At 35.7% G+C, this 20379-nt stretch overlaps 1 protein-coding gene across 3 annotated transcripts in view; it reads right to left on the reverse strand.

The window, feature by feature from the left end:
* The window catches only part of LOC117424505 (putative uncharacterized protein MYH16), a 95060-nt gene that overhangs the window by 74135 nt on the left and 546 nt on the right, over window positions 1-20379 (reverse strand). For all 3 annotated transcript variants that reach the window (XM_058992457.1, XM_034040881.3, XM_034040882.3), the window contains exon 2: window positions 2952-3116. In XM_058992457.1, coding sequence (XP_058848440.1) covers window positions 2952-3116 — 165 coding nt within the window. The remainder of the gene's footprint in view (window positions 1-2951; window positions 3117-20379) is intronic.

The raw sequence follows: 20379 nt of genomic DNA on the forward strand, positions 1-20379 counted from the left end.
TAAGTAATTTTTCACATAGCTATTTAAAAATTAAGCCGTTTCAAATTTAATTATCTTTTCCTTTTTTTTTTTTACAGTCATCTATGATGTTTGCAATCATTTAGAGTGGCTCTTATTGCAATTGCTCAAATACTCAAAGTACTAGTAAATTACTGTGTGTTTAGTTAGGATTAAGGTTAGAGTTACACTTAATCTTAATTCTTGTTGATGCGCTTGGGTAATCTGCTTTCAGGTTTATGTTAAAGAGTGATTCCTATCTGACTAGGGAAGGTGTTTGAGATGGTATTTCTGTTCGATAAAGTGTTTGAACCAATTCTTGATTTGGGTGTTGTGCTGAATGATATCTAAGGCTTGAAATAATTTACCTATTAAAGCCATGTATTTGTTTTTAGACTGCAAGTTAATGTGATTCATCTCTATGTATTGTTCATTAATACTGACTGACTGAATGGTGAGGTATAAAAACCTGCAAGTTGGATACAGGCACAGTTTTCCAGCATGGACCTAAAGTTGGGAGCTCGTTAGAGAGTGGTGGCAATAAGGCAAGTTGTAACATTTGATTGCCAACTTGTTGCGCAATTACTGATTTCATAATGTTTCAATTAATATGTTCATATGTTCCTCTAAAAGCTGATTTATTAGTTTTATAGGCACTCATAAAATATAAACCAAAACAAGCCAAAATTATGTCTGAATAATCCTATATCATTAGTGATTTGGTTTTAAAGGCCCCCAGTTTCTATTTAGAAGTGTAACTGTGCTTTTCTGAGGAAACTAGGCCTCTAACCCAGAGGTTAATGTTTGTCTAATACCCACTAGTGTGGAGAGGTTTGCCCATTAAAACCCAGCAGGTGACAAGTTGTTGGACTTCTTTGTTGCTGAGTGACAGATAAAAAACAAAATGTTTGGAGGCTTGAAATATCTATTACACCACAGTGTTGAAGTTTAATACTGGGAGTGATTTGTGTCATTTGCTTTTGAAGTTTAGTGGAGCCACTCCTGGTTGTAGTTTTTTCACTATCGGTTTTTCACTATAGGTTTTCAGTCCCTGCACGGCAAAATGGGGATGCTATGACGCATGACAGATGCAATGCACCAGTCATGCTCCCAGACTGTTTGATATATATATATATGATTGATATATATATGATATATATATAGTTATAGTGGTTAATTTGTGGTGTGTATAAAGTAAAAATGCTTGTGACAGCTTTGCGCCACTGAAACCCTTAGTTTTAATATCTTAGCAATGTGGCAGTTGCAGTGTATTTTGAGATATCTGCAATACCAGGGGATGTATTCATAAAGCATATTTATCTGGTATGTAACTTTAGACATGGATTATAGTTACAAACGTAAACTTTTAATGAACTTACAACTGGTAAACTCATTAAACTCCTTAAACTCATTGGATATGGTTAAATGTTAAAGCTAGACATGGCTTGATCAATGCAAATACATATGTGTGTAGTTCACTGGAAGAGCTGACAATCAAGATCTATACAAGCCTGACCCTTACTAAAGAAATTATTTTGTATTTTGGATAACTGCATCTACATTTTTAGCTGTATGTGAGGTAAGCATACCTGGATATCACAACCACCGGCTAAAACATTTACACAGCCTTAGATACAGACATGCTTTTATGTATACAACCCCTGGTTGTAAGAGACGGCTTCTTTCTTGGTTTCCCCCTGGCTGCAATCTGTGTAGTATACTGTATTTTATACTAACCTATATATACTTTGTCTCATGGCTAAAAAGTATGGTGTCTAATTTTGTCAGTAGATATGAAGGTGTTTACAGTTTTTCCTTAATACATACTACCACAAATTTAATATAAACAGCAATATTAGGAATATATAAAAGAAACATAACAAGCAAACAAAGCAGACATACTTTAAAATGATATATGTATATATTATAAAGTACATGAATCAAGACATTTTAATAATACAGTTTAAAAAACAAATTAGGTTGCACATATAGGTATACTATTGTCAGGTATAGTCTTTTATAATTGTCTAATGAATGTATTTCATTTTTGGCAATAGTGCATAATTTTTAGATTTATATAGGTTTACTTCCAGGTGATATTGTAGAGTAGTATTGAGTTCCAAAACATACAACCTTTAGGTCCTAGTCTGAAAAAATGCCGTCTTACAAACATTTTACTGCATTTGGGAGTGCAAATGCACACAAATGTTTTGTACCCCAAAGCCATTGTTGAAAAATGAAATAAAACAATTAAAAAGCAGGTATAAAACTGAATGTAGCCCAAAATAAATAAATAAATAAATACAATAAAAATGTACCTAATGGGTGAGAAATATCACTCTTTTCCTAAACCTGAGGCAAAGCAGAGGTAAGGCAGTAATGACTTGTATCTGGTATGGATTAGTTACAGAAATTCCATTCATACAGAGTTCCATGTAATGTATTTTTTTGTTTCCTGAGCTATAGTGCCTGTAATGTCATTTATAATCTACTGTTGCAAGCGTTTTTATCTCAACAACAGCTGATCAAAATGTCCTTTATCACAAAATTTACCATCACTATATACCATCAGTTAATACCATTACTATATATAGTACAACAAACATTGACAAGCATTGAACATAATGTCTCTCCTGTTAATGCCACTTTTACTGTCACCAAATGCCCTGGCCAAAACAAAAGTCACATACCTGATTTCCACCCCACTTTGGGAAATAAAAGCATAAGAAATACTGAAATATACCTAAAGCAAAAAAAAAAACATTTGCTATATCTATGTTTTAATACTTATTTTGCCAGGTTAATAGTGAACGCACAAACTCCTCTTATTTTCAAAATGTCTGCTCACTTTAAAGTGATCTTAAAAGAGTGTAAAGGTTTTGGCAGAAATTCCACATTATCTACATGAAAGTATGTATGTATATATATATATATATATTTATTTTGGAACTTACCGCTCGTAACTGAATGAAAACCTCATTCCTTTCTTTAAGTAGTCCCGCATTCTTCTCCTCGAGTTCCTGGACCCTGGACACCAGCTGCCCAGTTTTCTCAATGGCTTTCTGAAGTTCTTCTTTTTCTCTCATCTCAGCTTCCAGACAGTGTGGCAGTGGTTTAACCTGGGTAGCAGAAAAATTAATTTCCTTCAGGCTTCAGTTCTGTCTGGTTTCCCCAGCTACGGGCCTCACTGATTTATTATTATTACTTTTTTTAACAATATATATTTCACCAAACAGTAGAACTTTCAATGAAGTGGTTGTAGCACTTCTAAGAAATGTGAAGAAAAATATAAATCTGAAACACCTATTTTGTTCATTTTAATAAATTATCATTATTATTATTATTATTATTATTATTATTATTATTATTATTATTATTATTATTATTTTACTTCATCCCTGGTAAATGTTTGCTGAAGTGTTATTTTATTAGCTATATATAAAGGCATAGACTCCCTTTTCTGGTAATTTCCAATACTCACCACTTTCTCAGATACTCAAAAAGTATGCTATCATCATGCTGCAAGAAATGTCAAAATATATATTTACTAATATTTATTTGAACACAACCATGTTCATTTTTACAACACAAGCAGCTCTCTTTGTCTAAAGAATGCAGGAAAAGTAGACAGTGTCTCATATAAGGACTGTTTGTAACTGATTTGTTAGAGAAAGTTTGTTACCTGCAGAGACTAAACAATGGCAAATGATTTTTACACAAATCACTCTAAGCATTGTAAAATAAGTTTATAGTCCATTAGGTCTTCGTGAGTTTTCTTTGCACATTTTCCTAAACCAATGCAATGGTTACCCTTCATGAGATGAAAGACTAATAAAAGTTTTTGTCTTTGAAGGCTTCACCAAATCTTCATGTTCATCTCCTGGTCAATGAATAAGTAAGAGTGTAGCAGTATTTCACAATGTGCCAAATTTCTTGGTGCCTGTTTACTACTTGATGTCATAGTTTGCTTGTGGTCAATCTACTTTATTACTTTGTCAGTTTTGTTTTAAAGTCCTCAAAGGTAGTTGAAGCTGTTGGGACACAAGCTTCATTTTTCCTTTGAAACTAGTGCTCGTCACTATGTCAACAAGGGCAACTTGTTGAGCTTTATAACACATCCATCCTGTAGAAAACTATAGTCTTCCAGGTCATTCATTATTGGAATAGTGGATATGCACAGAAGGGCCACCAGGGTACATGGGTAAAAAGGCAAATAAGGGGGGATGTAAAGTGTATTCAATCTTTAATAATGAAGTTCTCTTTACCCAATTGTTGTGTAACACAATTTTATAGTCTAACTTAACCCAAAATTGGTGCTTATGAATATTCAGGGATATTTGAAATGTTTAAAATTCTTTCCATATGATAAATGTATATAAAAATGGTCTCCTGGAGCACAATGTTGAAGCAAAGCCAACACCGAAAATGTTTCTATAGATCGGATGGAACAAATTTTCTTCCTCTCGTTTTTATTTTAAATTTGAAACAGGTTTAAAATGGTCATTGTCGCTTTATATTAGCATTGGCTGATTTATACAGTGTGGGGAATGTTCTGTAATATATATATAAATTTGTTTCCATTTTTATGTTGCTTCCCTGAGCTGCAGTACAGCAGCTATTGTAGATAAATAATATCGATAACCTCTTGCTGCTGCTGCAGGTGATACCAGACTGTGCCAATGTAGGTCACACTGTAACAAGAAGGACTTAAGGAGGGCTGTAGCTTTCATGCTTATATGGAGTCATTGGCCTTTGAAAAACTGTTTTATTACAATATGTCTAGGGCTCCTGTGTTTATGTAGTCATATCAGTGTGTTATTATTATTGTTTATTTTTTTTAATTGTCTGTCGTCTTTCTGTAAACAACAAATATCTGTATACCTAAGGGCTTTTATTTATTATATCATCTGAAAAGTGAATTGACTGGCTCTTTCTAGTAGTGTCCAAAAGTTCTGTTGTTCAACAACAACCATAATGGAGTCCTGTAATCCATGTACAGTATGTTACTTAAGTGTAGGTCTAATAAATAGGGATCTAAACAGAGGAACGAATTACTACTGTCCCTAAACCTTACAGTATATTATTGTTGTATTTAGTGTGCTAATTATGTTGTCAATGAATCACCCTAGAGAGAGCTCCAGAGTGAATAATATATTGTTAAAGGACGACTGTATATATTTAGATGGTGTTAAACAGAGGGTATTAGTCTTTGGTGCTTGTGTTTATAGGATAGATATCCATTTTCAGGACTGTTTGATCAGTGTTTTCAGTTGAAACATATTTCACAATTGTATATAAACTATTGACTGTTTAGCCTAACTTTCATACAATGGTGTGCATATGTGTAGTGGTGGAGGGAATTTGAAGGGAGGACAGAGACTCGTCAAGAGTTTTCCCTGTTTTACTTGACAAATATTATCCTAATCCACTGTAAAGTGGCCATCATTTTAGGGTTATTGTAAGATTAGCATTTAAACCAGTTTGTTTTTTATAATGCGGAACGAGTATTAAGACCTACAGGGTGGTAAGGTTCTGGTATTTAAAGGGAGCTACAAAGTAAATGAAAACATTGTGTAATTTATATCCCAGGATAATAAGGAATGTATTCACCATAGTACGTAATAAATCGTGCAGCTTAAAACACAACATTGGAAGTGACTTATATAAACACCAAACTTCAAAATCAACCACGAGTCATATAATTTACCACAGTGCGTGTTGGAGTGGTCACATTATTAATTTACAAACATGATTAACAATGGCAGGTCAGGAAAAGTAAGAGACAGATGCATCTTTCTCAAGCACAGCACTGTCCATGTGCCTTTAATTAAACTATCACTGAAATTATCATTTGAATTAATGTCCAATAATATAAGTTGATGCCAACACCTAAGCCATTACCTATAACATTACCAGACAAACAATATACAGGGGTTGCTATATCTAGTACGCATATTTGTCCCGCATTTGCCATCTAAATGTCATTCCAGACATGTATTTTATAATTTACATTGTAAAAGTTGCATCCCCTAATGCATGCTATGCTCTAACTTGGATCAGAAATAACTTATTTGTTTTGTGTTTGATGGCGAGGTACTAAGAGATGATAAGAAAGTCTATTTGAATGGAATTTACCATACTTTATTACCTGTCATTTTGAAGGCAGGGCCAGAGACTAAGCCTGGAATGACCCGTAAATAATTCAATAAGCTCCCCATAAATACAACAAACAGACCTGAGGGCTTTTCCTTTCTGACTTGCGTCTTGGTGACATCCAGAACGGATCATTCCTGGTTCTGTTAGACTCCTTATGAGTCCTCAAGCAGAATGTACACAATTTATCTGTCATGCCCCACACAATCTCTGATCTGAAGCCTTGTTACCTCAATTGTAATCCTGTCATTAAAATGCTGATGTTAATGAGTGCACCAATTAAAAGCTTGACCTATACAGGTAAATAATTCAATAAGCTCCCCATAAATACAACAAACAGACCTGAGGGCTTTTCCTTTCTGACTTGCGTCTTGGTGACATCCAGAACGGATCATTCCTGGTTCTGTTAGACTCCTTATGAGTCCTCAAGCAGAATGTACACAATTTATCTGTCATGCCCCACACAATCTCTGATCTGAAGCCTTGTTACCTCAATTGTAATCCTGTCATTAAAATGCTGATGTTAATGAGTGCACCAATTAAAAGCTTGACCTATACAGGGATAGATCAATCTAGTGATAAAACGATGGAGTGGGTATGAGACTGTTGCCTGCAGGGTAAAGACGGTAATGCAAATACAGCAATTATCCTCTAATTGACCAGTACAAGCGGTGTGCAGCGGTTAAACAGATTTGGAGACACTGAATATACAGTCTTGGTCTGTGCCTCTGTTGCTTGGGGTATATGCACACATGTTTAGGGTTATCTAGTGAGATTAATTAATTACGAAATACAAAATGTAAAAAAAGGCAGCAAGATGAAAATGTCTGATAAGTTTGTCATAACAAATGTTTGGGGACCTTCCATTTCAACAAACTCCTGTTACGACATATACACATGGGCTTCAAAAGCACATAAGATAGGGAATTTTTTAATAGTAGTTTGAGTTGTGTGGATTTCTAAGCATTTAAAAAACTACTTAGAATGTCTAGTTAATACCTAAAAAAACAGATTGCTTTATAATATACTTTTTTGCTAGATTTTTTGTTGCATTTTGAATGTAACCAAAGACAAACATTTGTCTGTTTCATTTCACCTCTAAAGCCATATTGTGTCAAGAGCCATTAGCTTTATAAAACAAAAGGAGGTTTAAGTAAAAACACTTTTTTTTTTTTTTTTTTTTAACTCATCTCCAAAACATCTTTTTACGCCTTTGGTAATACTGTAAATAAACTGACTCTAGTTGGGAGTTAAAATCTTTGGTAATTGTTTTCTCAAACTGAAATCTGCTACGTTATTTGATAGATTTTCAATTTCAGCCAATCGTATGTAAATTGAAGACAACTGGCACAGGCTTGGCATAGTTACTACTAGACTGCTTAGTAAACCTGCCAAAGCTCAACATGTTTCTACTTGTTAATGCCAAGCCTAATAATTACAACCATATCACATTACCATTAATATCTATAATTGCATTAAATTTCATTTAAAAGTAGGGGTACGTATTAATATAAAACAAGTACATCAATCAATTGTAAAACAATATGACCTGCACCCACAGTTTACAGTACACAGTACACAGTTATAACTGTGACTGTGCAACATATGTATTTTAAGACAGGAGGACATACATCTCCACAGAAGCACATAGGGAAATAGCAACATAGGTCTTCTGCTTTAAAAATGGTACTATTACGGAAAAAAACTTTAAATCAGAGGATTGCTGTAGACGCGAGGTTCAGCTCACTATGCTAACCTTATTGGCTAACCAATTCTATATAGACCAAGATTATCTTTCACTAAATGTATTGAAAGCCTTTCTCCTCCACATCCTTTGCATCTCCCTTGTAGGAGTCTTCCATCACCCAGCCTTGGTTGACCGCTGACCAATGTGGAGGTCACACCTCAACTGAGGGCAGTATCCAGGGTGAAACAGTCTAATCATTCCACAATCTTGCTACATCTAGAAATGCTGTTCCTCAATCTTTGAATAGTACACACACTAGTTCAGCTCAAACCATGCATATTAGCATACCCAAAATTTTAATAAACCACGCAAAGAGCAAGATGTTCAGGATCATGCTAAGGGAACAAGTAATAGTGTTACTAATGGAAATAAGAAATACAAAAATAAATTTTGCAGTCATGGTTATCACTCCTTTAAGCAGTGACCCAGTTTAAAGGCCATTTTGATGAATCCATGCCATAGGTATGTTACTCTTTATTTGCTTTGCATTGCTTCCTGTTACTTTGTTCAAACATGTCCCAATTAAGGATCCATTTCCTTTAAACTGATTCAGTGTGGTATTTCTGAACAAGAGAATGCAAAGTACTGGAAAGGAAAAAAAAGAAGTTTGCCACAAACCACAAAATCTGGGAAAATCTTTTTTTCCGTAATATATTGCCTCAAGAAAAAAATAAATCTTAAAATAAACTTTGGCAATGTGCTGAAGAATGACTTTTTTCATTCTTTCTATAAATTGTTGAAGCTAGCTGACAGAAACTGTCAACAGCTTTGAATGAGAGAATGTGTAGTGTGCAGACAACACACAGTAGAATACTGTAATATATTTACACATGGTTCTATGTGTGTAAAAATGAAAATGAATAGGGGTAGATTACAATGTTAAACGTTAGTACAGAGCCATTCTTTGTGTGCGGATGTACTGTTTGAGGACCTACAAACCAACAGTGTAGACAGCTACGAATGGAATGCTTTACTGTGTTCACAGTGACAGACTTGTCTTCAACACCGATAAGCTTGATCTCTGTCTTTTTAGTAGAAACTGGGCCATAGTGTAACAGGGAACCTCACAGTTTCAAAGCAAGCTTCTATATTAAAATATTTTCTACAGTGATAAGAACTGTCACGCCCTTGTAATTCCTAGGTCGTTTCACCTTAGCAATGTCTTCAGGGTAAATTATGAGGGAAAGGAGCAGGTTGGCTGATGGCAGGAAACAGCTTCTCATAATGACTGACATGCTTTGCAGCTATAACTAGTATTGATGCAAGATATTTGCTTTATTTGAATTGCAAACCCTGGTGCTTTCATGACACCAAGAGAAAGACTTCATAACACAGTATAGCTACATGCAAAATCCTTCATAATGACTTTGAAAACCAACATGCATACAGTATAATAGCATTCATTACAAACCAAATGTGCTGGATCTGAAGCTGCATTTCAAGTGCATTTGTGTGATTAATAGCCATCTACGCTTTTAGCAGCATAGCAACACATGTTAAAAAACATGTTTTGAATGCATAAATGTTATCATACTGATTCATAGTGATTATTGAGGCTCTAAAGGAATGTCTTCCAAGGTCATTTCACCACACCAGTCTTTCAGTTCAAACCATGTCACTGGCTGCAATGTAGATTGGTCTGTAGGGGCAGCAGCTGGTTGGTCAATGACAGGCAAGAAGACATTGAAGGGGATTTAAGGTAAGTGGCTAGTGTAGTACGTGCTACTGAAAGTGTTTTTGATGGCTCTGTAGGGAGCAGTCTTTCAAAGAATACCAGCAATCCTAAAACTGGCAGCGCCAATACATTTAAGATAAACTCAATTGTACTCTGTGGGGTCTGTGAAAAACAAACAGAAGATATTCCACCTTTGTCAAGTTCATCAGATACATGCTGTCCAGCAACCTTTATAATGGTGCAGCATGATAAAACTTGATGTATTTTTTTTAACTTGTGGTCACAACAAAAAAAGCATAAATTTGTTATGGGATTTTCTACTTGTTAGCCACATTTACGGATTGTGTGCGCCAGGCTTGGTTTCCTGGCAATATTGTAAATGCACAAATGGTGGAAATTGAATCTACTACAACAATAGGGACAGACAACTGTCAATGAAAACTTAACAAATACATATCGTAACACGCCAAAATCAGCTGGGCAAGAAGCCAAATCTGTGTTTTTTTCAGCTAAACCAACCATATTTGTTGTATTCTATGGCTATATATACATGTCTTTACCATGTTTTTTTAAGTTCAAGTCATAATGAAAATAGTAAGTATAGTTTGCTGAGGATGTTTCCGGCAACCTGTGTGCATGTTTTGCCTGCTGTATTCCACAATATATCACAGAGAAACCCAATTTATGTCATCAACCGTACCATTTTGAGTTTTTACTGTTCTCCATTTCGGCATAGTTGACATCACCCACACAATTGTACTCGCTGCACATAAACAGACCTCTCTTCTACTTTTGCCAATGTTGCCCAAATAGTTTCCAGCAATGGTTGCATCCACCTGAAACAATACCATGTTTAATATCTTATCTTGTGTTATTGGAATGAAGATGAAAACAGGGACGTGCCACTGTTTCTATGACTCTAAAAAGACTCAAGGTTGTTAACAAGTTTTGCTACAACTGTCTTTTTTTTTTTTACTTGCTGACATCATTGAAACATAGCTACTCAGCCAAAGCTCACTACAGTAATCATACTGACGTCAGTACTTTCATTGAACGCTACTTTTTTATATTTCATTACAAATGTAACATGTTGGTTGTCTTTCATGGTTTATTATGTTTTATTTTGTTATTTTCATTACACATTCATTTAGCTGGTGCATGTTTTGCATATTTTTGTCACTTTATAATATTTTATTTCTGCTAATCTACCCTCAATGACATCACTCTGGGTAAACAAACTCCCAGTTGAGTTCACCTTTGAAATGTATTGCTTTTATTGGTCGTGTTTGAATTCTCTCTCTCTCTCTCTCTCTCTCTCTCTCTCTCTCTCTCAAAAATAAATGTAATTTTAACACAATCAATAAATGCTTTTGAATCACATGCTGTTTTCTCATGTTCCCTAAATTTATGACCTGAATTGTTTAAAAATGTGACATGAGTTTCAAGCACAGATATATAATGGAACTTTGTGTTTCATTATACATATCACTAGCAAATTCAATATCTAGATTGTATAATATATAAACACATTTCCAAACAAAAAGCTAGGTATATATACTAAAGATAGACATACATTTTTAAATTCAAAGCCATCTATCTCAGTTTAGATAGTGAATCTCAGTGATGCCTTTGAAGTACTGTACTGTGCATGGCCTTTAGGACAGCTTTCATGTTAAATTGACTCTGTTAAAAGAGTTCCTCAAAGTCCAGGGTGATGTGCAGGAGACCTGGTGTCAAACAGCTGTGCTGTCAAGGTTGTCTGTATATTTATAGTCCTGAAGTCATCTCTGATCTGTCTGTCATACTTTTAAAGCAGAACAGTTTTGTCCTGGAGGCACTATATATCAGTGCTTTGTGTTTATCTGCTTTCTCTGTGTCATTTAATTTAAGAAATGTTCAGGCTTTTTGTAGACCATCAAAATCTGTGTTTATTTAGGCTTTAGCTTTTTAGCACAAAATAAGTCGTAGCCTCTGGTATTCTTCATTAATACACTTTTGGAGTACAATTCAGTAGATGGTTAGTTCAAGCATTGAAATACCTTTTTAATGATATTTTCATGTTGCATTAGACAAAACAGGCTAGGCAAACCTCTGTTCTTCCAAGGAAATCCAGGAACTGATGAACGGTGTGGTATGGTAATGGTTTCCTTGTCTAGTGCTGCTAGTTTCTGGGTACCATCAATCAGTCTTGTTGTTTAAGGAATGTCTCTAAATTCCATGGTTTATGACAGCAGTGAAATGAGATGCAATGAGGTATGCCATGCAAACAAGGTAAACGGCTAAGAACTGCTGGAATCCCCTGTGTTAATATCACTCACACCATAGGGCTTTGATACAGTATGAATACTGTAGCTACTATCTGCTTATTAGATTACAATACAGTGCAGCGTTTTTAAGAAATACATATTCCCCCAAATTTCTCCTTTAATTTTTCAAATGGAAATATAACTGTATAGAAATGTCCTGGGAAACAGTTTATCTTCCACGTATCCCACAGTGCAAGTATCAAATGTCATTTTAATAGTTTATTTTTTAAGCTTTCCATGAATTACTCAATACAGTATTGGAACAACTCAGAAGCACTCTGAATAATTGCAAACATCATAAAAAGAATGTGAAATTAAAAAAAAAGCTATTAAAATGACAATTGAAGCTACTTAGTCAGTAAAGTTACACAGTTTTGCGGGGTGAATCCAAAGAGTTTGCTTGAATTTGCATGGGTCTGTGTTAAGAAGTTAAAAATACATTGGAAGAGAGGTTTGCTACCTTGTCATTTTTTTTATTATGGCAGTGTTGTAAAATAATATATTGCGGAGACTGTAAAGGTGTCAACATTGAAATGGTAAATACAATTCTAAACAACATGGCATTTTATTAAACGTTAAATAAAAAATGTAATGTTTTATATGAAGATCTTGCATAGATTTTATTTATTTTTTAAATCTGTAGTATTTTAATGCATTGTAAACCTATGTCCCTAAATACTGCGTATAAAAAACAATACAAATACATATACAAATAAAAATAAAGATAAAAATGACTATACATACTATATTGAGTATACTCTTTCATTGAAAATGTGTATTGCAGGTGAATTAGTTTTCTTCCAAAGAAAATGTGTATATCATTCACAGGAGCTGTGTTATACTATATATTCTTGTTTAAATAGCGTAACACAGAAATCTCTGTGGAATGTGAAACTGCAGGTACTCAGCTGCTATAGTAAATTAATAGTTTGGGTGTGGAGTGTCTCTTATCTTTACACAACATTTTTGCACACAACTAAGACTGTACTCATGAACTACTGTTAAACAAAAGGTGTTGTTGCTTCTTTAACTTTGCTGTATGTTTTATGCACGGAATGGCATTGGTTGGCTCTTATACGTGATTTATAATTTACCACCTGGAGAACACAGGATGTGCAGTATAGTTCAATAATAACTAAATCCATGCTGTCCAATGCCATCATGGTTTTTCCACAGATCACTGGTATATCTTGAATCTGTTTTTTAACATGATTGTACAAGTAATGCTGGCAGAGCAACAATACAAAACACGCGATTTGTTGTGCTTTCTTCGCAAAAACAGATGTGAAGTCATTTTCCATATTTTGTATGAAAAGAAAGAAAACAAGTTAGAAAGAACCTGTCATAACAAGTTCAGTGATATTTAAGGCATCTGTACATGTCACTGGCAAATGACAGTCATTAACCTGCCAGAAGCTCTTAGCATAAACTTGAGTACTTAAAGACTTTCTATAGCAAAATTGCTGAATATTTCTCCATTAAGCTACATCTACTTAAAGCTTATTATTTGAAAGACACAGGAACACCCACCCAGGTTGATCAGTTGGAATATGGGGAATATTTGAAAGACCGTCTTAATCCATTTAAATAGAAAATGCAGTTTCATCTTAATCATCAAACCCAGATCAAGGGGCGACATACTGTATTATTCAGTATATAACATACCTTTCTTTAAGTGTACATTTTACACCATTGCATGTTTTTGTAAAACTATCAAAATGTATCTATTCTATTCTACACAAAATCATTTCTATAATTAATTTTAAAATACTTACAGGAATGATTTATGGTTTATTACAACAGGTGCATGACATAAACCAAATATTACCGTACTTTCAGTTTTACTTTCATAATTTGTGAAACACTTCTTTTACTTCTTTAAATAAATTGTACAACAGTTTGGCAGATATTAACACATATTTGCATTGAACGGAACGAAGCGGGTCTTACCAGACGGTAAAGCCCTATTTTTTGGGTTGTATTGCTTAATTATAAACAATGCAGTAAAGGGTGAATAAAGGCAAGATTAATGTATATTCATTTATTGTATTATCTGATCAAATGGGGTAATGGAAATGTATTATTACTCAATTTACAATGTTACTACAGTTCAAACTTTTACCATTATAATACTTCAGTCAGTCCATTGTTTTAGTCGGTAATTTTGCACTGCAATATTAACATTACTCTTGTGATCGCTGACCCAATATAATACAAAGTCTTCTTTTGTTATCCGTTTTTCTATGACAGTGAATAGGATCTATTGTAAGACGTAACAAGTTGTTACAAGTTGGTACAGCTTGATTCCATTACATGGTCTTAAACAGTCTTGTTATATTGTAGCTGCACTGTGAAATAACTGTGTTGTTTTAAAAGAATAAGGCTCTCTTGTGACATCTAAATTAACTTTCTCTGTCTAACCATCTGGCTTGCTGCCTCTTTTATTCGATTGACCGGAAGGACCCTTTTATGAACTGTCATTCATATTTTCCATTCCATAAGAGGCCCCATAGATGACATATTTAAACTATGCAGTGTAATTATTCTTTATATTACCTACATTTTCCTAATATTTAATTTATTTAATGTGTAGAGCTATGGTCAAAAGTTTTGCATCACGTAGAATTTTAGGATTGAGACATCATTTTTTTCTTAAAACTATATGAACATTATTTAGATATTTTAATTAACATAATTTAATCAAAGAAACTGCAAAAAGATATCACAAAAGTCTACCGGAAGCCATGATAGCAGCGCTCCAGATAAAGTTTTGGGTCTGGGAGTTACTTACCCTCTAATTTTAACACTGAGAGAGGAAAATGCATTTTCAGGGGGGAAAATGCAACATTACCTTGAAGTCATGAGTAGTCTCAATAAATACTGTACAGTCTTTAAAGGTAGGCATTAAATAAAAAGCCTTCCTTTTTAACTGTAAGGTTACTTTTGAACTAATGTATAAACACACGTGTGTGAAATGTGTCTCTGCATCCCCTCTAACTGGTACTCTCCTGTCCTCAGTTGATGATGCGGTGACCCTCTACAATGCCACCTTTACTCATATTATTGACACTGTTGCCCCGCTTACAACCAGAGCCGTCAAGAAAGAGCGAAACTGGCCATGGTACACCCTAGAACTTTAAGTGCTTAAGTCTGCCTGCCGCAAGCTTGAGCACAAGTGGAGGTTGTCTGGACTAACTGTTCACAAAGAGATCTGGACTGACCATCTAACGAGCTACAGGCATGCGCTTGCTGCGGCCAGGGTGAAATACTTCTCTGAAATCATAACTATGGGACACAGTAAACCCAATGTTCTCTTTAAGATCATTGATCACATCCTACATCTAGCCACTGACATCCATCCTCCTCTCTTACCTGTCATGATTTCTCTTCTTTCTTTCAGAACAAAATCAACAACATCTATTCTACGCTCGCCCACCACAAACCTTCTACTATTTGACCACCTTGACGCTCCTCCGGTTGCCCATCCTGCCCTCTCCTCCTTCTCTCCTCTCTCCATTGCTGATGTTTCCAGCTTACTGTTGAAATCAACTACTGCCACATGCCCTCTGGACCCCTGGCCGACTAATCTTGTCAGTCTCTGTGCTTCTGATCTTGCTCCCTCCATGATGCACACTCTCAAGCTGTCCCTGGACTCTGGTTCGGTTCCTGCTGCCCTTACGCTTGCCCGAGTTACGCCAGTATTCAAAAAACCCTCCCTTGACCCAGCTGACTTATCTAATATCCGCCCCATCTCCAATCTCCCTTTTCTTTCAAAAACCCTCAAAAGGGCTGTAGCCAGTCAGCTGATGAAACATCTCACAGACAACAATCTGCTTGAATCTCTACAGTCTGGTTTCCAGCCACATCACAGTACTGAAACTGCTCTGCTCTGGATTGTGAATGATCTCCTGCTCAATGCTGATGCTGGTGCTCCCTCTGTGCTTGTCCTCCTTGACCTAACAGCTGCTTTTGAGACCACAGATCATGGCATTCTTCTTGACCGCCTTCAGAAGTATGCTGGGATCCCTGGAACCTGTCTCTCCTAGAGGTCCTCTTACCTATCCGGACGCATGCAGTCTGTTTTCTATGCTGGATGCAGTGGTGTTGCAAACCCAGTCACTTGTGGTGTCCCCCAAGGATCTGTTCTTGGGCCCCTTCTCTTCAATATCTACATGCTTCCCTTGGGTCACCTCATCCGCCAACACAGCCTCATGTTTCACTCCTATGCTGATGACACCCAGGTCTACTTAAAACTCGACCCTAGTAGCCCCTCTGCCATGGTCCGGCTCTCGGAATGTTAAGATGAATTAAGGTTATTTCTGAGTAATATCAATGTCATTGGCTGAGTTGAGTATCATCTTTTTGGACACTAATTAAAAAAAAAAAAAAAAGATATAGAACAAATGTATTGATCAGTTTTGCTGTTTTCATATTATGCAACTTATGAACTAGTGGGCACTATTCACAAAGCTCATGGGATACTTAAATCTGTTTCTAGGAGTAAAATATAGTTTGCTATTCATGAAAATGTTCTAGACTGCTGTTGTCCTCTTTAAGAAGACAGTGGGAAGTTTCATGAATAGCAAACTTTATTTTATCCATAAAACAGAACATTGAAAAACAAACATTAAAAACTTCATGATTTAAATCTTTGTGAATATGGACTATAGCAACAACTGAGCCTACTCTACATCTAAGTCACCTTTCTGAATCCAGGAAATCCAGCTGGGTAGAGAATACACTGCCAAGTATCCTGCATGTGAATGGAAGTGTTTGCCTTATATATTCCAGGAGGTAATTGCACTGAAACAGATATGTTCAGTCAAAGAGTCTAGGAGACACGGAGGCTTGAAATGCCTGGCTTGGCATCAACTCCTACTGTTACGCTTAATAACTAATAATCCCATAGCTGGAGCTGCTGAACTCCTTTAAAGGGGTAGTATATAATATTACAGATCCAGACTTACATACTGTAAACCTAAAACCTATATTACCAGTTACTTTGTTCCTCATAAAATAGATAGTTAACATATGCAACTAATCTGCTAGGCTATGTGATAATCCCTGCTTTCACCCACTGCCCTATTGTTTATTGATCCCTAAAAAAAGTAACTTTTCTATTTGGAACAGATTGTTTCTGGATTGGGACTAAATCCAATTTTTTTTCACATTTGTGGTCTGAAGTAAAAAAGCGTTTTGGTCTGAATCATTTTAGAAGCTGGTAACTGACCCTCTCTGACACCGGCCCCCTTAGCTCTGTGAGCTCAGCATACTGTACTATCCTGACCTGAACAGCCCCTGCTATCCTGGGCCTCTCTCAAGCAGAGACTGACAGATGTGTTCAATTATTTGTGTTGTGGTTTTTTGACAAGCCACACTGAAACCCACAACTCCATTGTTCCGGGTTTTCACAACTATACGTTTTCTAGGTCTGGTCCAGACAGTATATATACTGTATGTTTGAAACTATAAAAACAGCATTACCTAGTATGCTGTAGCAAAAATCGAATTAGATTCTTTATACACCATAACAGTGATTTTTATTCACGATAATAATATGTTTTGGTCCCCTCTAATATATTTCAAATTCAGAAATGCATGACTAAACTGGTCCAACTTTAAAGTTCATGTGTGTTCCTACTAAATACATTTATTTCAAGGTAAATACTTTTGGAATGAAGAATGCATGGCCATTTATTTAACATGAATTCAATATGAATTCAACAGGACATCACATGGTGCATCACATTTAAATTATCAAAACCAACAAAGGTTGTGTTTCATGTCCATTCAGGTGCAAAAAAAAGTACAATATTGGTCATCTGTAACTGAGATGAGATGCCAGAGCCCAGGCTGGGAGCACACCACAGGCGAGGGTCTGTGCAAAAGAGTTGGACGTGCCTGCATTCGTGGTATAAAGTTTTTTATCTCATCTTACCGACAGGGGACAGAATCCTTAATAGCAGTGCATGCTTGTTACATCAATATGCCTGCAATATTGAGATGGTGAAGCTTTGGAACGCACTCTGAGGGCTCTATGATTTCACAGTTTAATAGCTGCATTAATGTTATATACAGTACGCTAATACTACCTTAGACTAGTGCATATAGTCAAACACAGACGTATGCAATTCAATCTCCTATCTCTCTAAAACAGTGGTTCTTAACCTGGGGTGCAAGGACCCCTTGGGGGTGCGAGATGCCCTTTCTGGGGGTGCGAGACATACCAGATTGTTTTAGAAGGTAAATCATCGAAAACACAAATTAAGCACAGGCACGTAAGTACAACAAACCTATGTATTTATTAACATTACACATTTTTAACAATTACTGTAATATACAAACAAAAAAATTATTTTCAAGTTTTTAAGCTAATTGTAGTGAAATTATACAGTGTACCGCCACGTTGTGGGGTATTTCTTGATGCATATGCAAATGATGATGTGGCAGCACCGCAGCTTTGTTTGAATTCAGTTAGCTGCTAACTGTTAGCGCGTCAGTTACAGTTTACTTCCACAGCAAAACTCTGCAACATCTCTGGGTAGTACTTGTGTATTTTTGTGTGCCTACTGTACTATTATTTGTGGTGAGTAATAACATAAAACTATTTTACATATATTTAATATGCATTTAAAAGTGTATAGGCCCCCCAACAGTAGAAGAGTTACTGCGCCGGTAAACTTAAAAAAGTGTGTAATTTTTCATGTATTCTTAATTTTACTGCAAAATTAAAATACATATATAATTCTATCTCTTTCATTCTATAGTTATGATATATCTTAGGTTTAAAGAACTGACCTACTTCAACGATTTTTGATAAGGGGTGTGAGAACATATTTTGAGAACCAAAGGGGTGCAGGCTGCAGTAAAGGCTAAGAACCACTGCTCTAAAAGCATGAAAAGGCAACCTTGGTCCAGACAGTATACAGGTATACTATGCTTTTGCATCTTGGAGCCTTGGTTGTTATCTCCACTGGAAATCCCTCATGCCACACACAGTTGCCAATTGATCTCCAGATAAAGTCCCAGCAGCCTGTCACACTACATCAACATCATGAGCACATTTCCCTCAGCATGTATGGAAAAGTGCCAGTCATGGTTTAGATCCAGCAATCCACAAGCAATGTAAATCTGCAGAGTAATGTTGGTGTTTACTGGGCTTTACCATACTTTCTATATCTGTGCTTTACCATGTGTTCAAGGCTATGCTTTGCCATTGTATACTACAGTAATTTTGAAAACATCAAACAGTTGATGTAAAAATAGTTGCATAGGCTGATTAGTCCCCACTTAATAAATAAATAAATAAAATAATTGAATGTTTGGTGCCCTATGTGTGTACATACAGTTTTGTAACACTTTGCAGTAAAGTGGTCAAACGGCATTTTTTTTTTCATTTATTCTAAAATGTAATTTGCCGTATTCCTTCGAATTTAAGACACCCTAGAGACCCTAGACCCTTTAAGACGCAGCCCAAATTTCCCACCCTCAATTTGAGGAAAAAATAAAACTTCAAATAAATATGCCTTTACAAAGATACAACCTCAATTATACATATGGAGACAGTTTGAGGCTGTCTGCTGTCACACAGAGCATTACAGTTATGTGCTGCTTCTCATTTCCAGTCGTGATTACTCACACCTGTTTTTCTCCCAATTTGTGAACTATGGTATTGCTTGGCATGTCAAAAAATATGGGGGACTGATCAGCATTTCTGATCTGTCTAAGCTGGTACTGTTTGTTAGAAATGCTGAAATTGTAAAAGCTTTTCTTCGAATTCCTCAGGATGCTAATGACGCTTCTTTGAAAATGGCTGCCTGTATATCATGGATGATTCGAGATCGGGCAGTAACATTTTGGTTCGTCTTTTCTCAGCAGTAAGTCACGTTGCTGTTTGTGTATTTGGGCAGTGACATCTTTGTTCGTCTTTTCTCGGCAGTCAGTCACATTGCTGTTTGTGTACTCGGGTAGTCGCGTCTTTTGTTGGTGATTTTAATACACGCATCAGTATGCTGTACTCGAATTTAAGATGCAGGATATTTTTGAGAAGCAAAAATTGTTAAAATTTGAAGGAATATGGTTATGTTAATGGATTGCAACCATAGCTGCACTTCAGTTCATCTGAAACGGCATGCTTCGTATGACGTCCGATTAGTCAATTACCAGTTTCTTTTCTATTCGACTTGTCAACTCCTCTACTCCTGTTACACTCCCATTTTTTTTTCTTAATTACAAAAAGGTTCTTATTTTAAGACTGTTTTCCAATAATAGGAACAAATTAAGGAATAATTTTCTCAAATGACATTATAATGAGGACTAATTTCGTACTTGACCTTAAAAGCCAAGACTTTTTGACCACTAGTATTTCAGCAACAGCGTTAAAAGACTTGATCTAAATTCCTTTTTTGACAAAGCACAGAAATCTTACAAAATAAGACATTCTTGGCAAAAGTTTAAAAACTATAAATAAGCAACTCAAGATGGTAATAACAACTGGTTTG

This window comes from Acipenser ruthenus, chromosome 19 (genome assembly GCF_902713425.1).
Source record: "Acipenser ruthenus chromosome 19, fAciRut3.2 maternal haplotype, whole genome shotgun sequence".
NCBI lineage: Eukaryota > Metazoa > Chordata > Actinopteri > Acipenseriformes > Acipenseridae > Acipenser > Acipenser ruthenus.